Source organism: Rutidosis leptorrhynchoides, chromosome 11, assembly GCF_046630445.1.
Source record: "Rutidosis leptorrhynchoides isolate AG116_Rl617_1_P2 chromosome 11, CSIRO_AGI_Rlap_v1, whole genome shotgun sequence".
In the NCBI taxonomy this organism is placed as follows: Eukaryota; Viridiplantae; Streptophyta; class Magnoliopsida; order Asterales; family Asteraceae; genus Rutidosis; species Rutidosis leptorrhynchoides.
Window position 1 is genome coordinate 401,080,799 of NC_092343.1, and position 4,137 is coordinate 401,084,935.

Genomic DNA, 4,137 nt, shown 5'->3' on the forward strand with positions numbered 1-4,137 from the left:
TATTTTTGTCTCTATGCATGGGACGTATATTTATGAGAAATGAAAATCTTGTGGTCTATTAAAATGATGGAAATGATTATTTATGTTAAACTAATGAACTCACCAACCTTTTGGTTGACACTTTAAAGCATGTTTATTCTCAGGTATGAAAGAAATCTTCCGCTGTGCATTTGCTCATTTTAGAGATATTACATGGAGTCATTCATGACATATTTCAAAAGACGTTGCATTCGAGTCATTGAGTTCATCAAGATTATTATTAAGTCAATTATAGTTAGATATATTATGAAATGGTATGCATGCCGTCAACTTTTGATGAAATGAAAGTTTGTATTTTAAAAACGAATTCAATGTTTGTAAAATGTAACATATAGAGGTCAAGTACATCGTGATGTAACCAAATGTAATGTATTCGTCCAGATAGATTAGGACGGGTCTCTACACTGTCAGGCACCCTTGCCTCTGTATTCTGTTCCAGACGGAACAGCCTGCAATATTTCTCTTCCAGTTTACAACCGGCAATCTACACATCATCCCAAAAGCTCGTGTCTTCTCCATTACCTATCCGTTTTATAAAGGAGTTTGAAAAAGGAATTCCCAACTTATCAACTTCAAAATCTGCATTACAAATATTAACCCATAGAGTTGAAAATGAGTTTCGGTTTGACCCTATACTCGATTCCAATCTACCGCGAATGCCATAGATACTTTGGATAATTTTAACCCACAAAGTGTTGGTTTCGATTTTAAACCTCCACCACCACTTACATAATAAAGCCAAATTTTTGCAATTTAAAGACAAGATATTTAACCCTCCTTCTTCGTGAAGAAGAAGGAGTTTTTTCCCATTTAACCCAAGACAATTTTTTATTATTTCCCGACCCGGCCCAAAAGAACTCACAACGCGCACTCACTAATTTTTTTAACACACAAGGCGGGGAACGAAAGAGCTAGAAATAGTAGAGAGGAAAACTCGAGAGAACCGATTTGACAAGAGTTAATCGACCACCAAAAGAAACCGTTCTTGCTCTCCAATGCGCTAAACGCTTGTTACATTTTTCAATCACCTGGAACCAATCATTTAATTTCTTCATTTTAGATCCAACCGGTAACCCCAAATAAGTAAACGCAAACACACCCGGTTGACACCCACCACAATCGGTTAAGCTACTAACATCACTAGCATCAACACCAACACAAAACAAATTACTTTTATTACAATTCACTTTTAACCCGGAAGCTCTTTCAAAACATTTAAGGAGAAGCATTAGATTTCTCGCTTTTTTTTACTCCATTCACCGAAAAAAATTGTATCATCCGCATATTGTAAATGAGATACCACTACCTTATCGATACCCACTTCAACTCCATTATACATGCCTTTTTCAACTGCAACTTTTGTTAAAATATTAAGCCCTTCCGCCTCAATTTTAAAGAGAAAAGGAGAAAGTGGATCACCTTGTCGGACGCCCCTACTTAGATTAAATTCTTTGAAAGGGGAACTGTTTACAAGTATAGAAATTGATGCCATTTTTAAACACGAAAAAATCCAACGCCTCCACTTTTGCCCAAAACCCATGCATTTCATCACTTCAATGAGATAGTCCCAATTTAATGAGTCAAATGCCTTCTCAAAATCCACTTTAAAAATAAGACCATGTTTTTTTTATTTTTCTTAAGATCATCTAAAGTCTCATTAGCAATCAAGACACCATCGAGAATATATCTTCCACCCATGAAAGCACTTTGCTCCGAACCAATTAACTTTGGTACTACCTTTCTCAAACGATTAGAAAGAAGTTTGGCAATTATCTTGTAATAACTACCAATGAGGCTAATGGGTCGATAGTCACCAAAGCTAAGGGAGTCGTTTTTTTAGGAATTAAAGAGACAATAGAGGCGTTACATCCTCTAGAAAATTTTTCATTATCCCAAAACCAATTCACCGCATTAATCAAATCATTTTTAATAACGTACCAAAATTTTTGTAGAAACCCAAATTAAAACCATCGGGTCCCGGTGCTTTAGAACTCCCACAACTTTTGATCGCCTCCCAAATTCCATCTTTCAAAAACTTGCCCTCTAAATTTTCAGCTTCTAAGGAAGAAAACGTTGCATAGGTCAAATCTTCAAGACTTGGCCGATTGCCCCTATTAGCCGAAAAAATATTTTTAAAATGACCATGGGCCGCCTCTTTAATTTTTGAAGTTATTGACACCAAATCTCATTCACAATCATACCCCGAATATTGTTTTTGCTATATTTCCTCCTCATTACATGATGAAAATATTTAGAATTTTCATCCCCCTCTGTCATCCACTTTACCCTCGTTTTTTGTTTCAACATGTTAGATTTCACCATTTCTTTCTCAATCCAAATCTTCCTACCCTCCAACCATTTACTATGTTCTAAGTTTGAAAGACAACCTTGTTCCACTTTAAGTTTAAGATCCATGGCCACTTTCTTTACATCATTGATTTCGCCATCAAGACCACCAAAGTGCTCAATACTCCATTTCTTCAAATCAAGTTTCAATCTTTTCAACTTATTCCGAAACACGCAATCTTTCTTATTACCAACTAATTCAACCTCCCAAGATTTAGATATAACTTCATCAATCCCTTTCACTTGAAACGACTCATTGAAAATTTTAAAAGGTTTCAGGCCAAAATTAACTTCAATATCAAGTAACACAATTGGACAATGATCCGAGAAGAACCGGTCCAAAGCATTAACTTTGAGGTCGGGCCAAGTTATGAGAAAATCATCCGAAACCAAAAATCTATCAAGCTTACTCATTTTAATCCCATCATCACTAACTCTTGTAAATTTTCTACATCCCAACGGAATTTCAACCAATCTATTCCTAGATATAAACTCATTGAACCGTCTTGCTCTAGAACTTATAAATTCACAATTGAACCTTTCGAAGGCATCTCGAACCTCATTAAAATCGCCAGAAAGAACCCACGAAACTCCACTTAAAGACATAAGTTTCTCCAACGCTTCCCACATTTTTTTCTTATTAGCATTCTCGTGAGGCCCGTAAATATTTACTATAATTGATTCTTCTCCCGATTGTTTCCAGTGCCCTCGAATTGCAATAAATAAATCACTAATTAGTTCACTATTTGCCACTAATTGAGTATTATCCCAAATTAACATTTGGCCCCCGGATTTACCCACAATATCTTTTTGACAAAATCTACAATCCATCGAACCCCAAAGAGCAAAAAAATAATTATCATTGTGGAGATGACAATTAGTTTCTTGAAGGGCAAGAATTGTCGGTTTTTTCTCAAAACAAATTTTTTTAACATCCCCAAATTTACTTTCCTTCCCACGCCCAAACCCCCGAAATTTTAAAGAGATAATCTTCATATGTGATGACCCGGAAATTTCTGACCAAATTTAAACTTAATCTTTACCGTTTCTGACACGATAAGAAAAGTCTGTAAAACTAAATCTCAAAATTTTGAACTATTCAATTACCCTTCGATTGTTCTCAACGATTCGCGAACAATTATATGTAAATAGATACATATCTATAACTTGAAAACGTAACAAAGTGTTAAGTAAATGATACTGTGCATTAAACTTATTGGTTTGATTATCGGATTGATATATTCAACTACGGAATTAAAAGAATATGCCAAATGATTGAATTAAAAGATATTTAATGAGCCCCTTAAGGATTATGATATTATTACGGGTCTCTGTTGTGAGGTCCACATTAATTTGGGAAATCATTCATTCTTAACGATATTCGGAATAAATGGTAAAGTGTTTGTTTAAATAACGTAATTTGGACACATACAATAAAAAGGAATATTAACTGTTGGAATTAGATATATGAATAAATTGAGATATGTATTTAAAACATGTTTATTATTATTGAAAATATATATTTAGCAATACTATAAAATATAATATTAACTTGGTTATAAAATGATTTGTTATTATATATATATATATATAAACAAATAACGAGAAGATGAATTATAGAAGTAAATGACCAAAACACTCAAATGTATAAGTTATATTTCGAGTGGTATAGTTTATGAATAATTTAAGTCTATAGTTTGACAAAGGTATGAGTCGCGAAACATAAAGTACAAGTATTCTCAGTGTATGAAG

At 33.9% G+C, this 4,137-nt stretch overlaps 1 protein-coding gene across 1 annotated transcript; it reads right to left on the reverse strand.

The window, feature by feature from the left end:
- Window positions 1-2,208: 2,208 nt before the first annotated feature.
- Window positions 2,209-3,381, reverse strand: LOC139876119 (uncharacterized). The gene has a single exon (XM_071863419.1). It carries the CDS (start codon window positions 3,379-3,381, stop codon window positions 2,209-2,211), a length of 1,173 nt encoding a protein of 390 aa, XP_071719520.1.
- Window positions 3,382-4,137: the final 756 nt, after the last annotated feature.

Excerpts from the sequence above, each read along its gene's own strand:
- LOC139876119 (XM_071863419.1), bottom strand. The coding sequence starts at position 3,381 with ATGAAGATTATCTCTTTAAAATTTCGGGGGTTTGGGCGTGGGAAGGAA.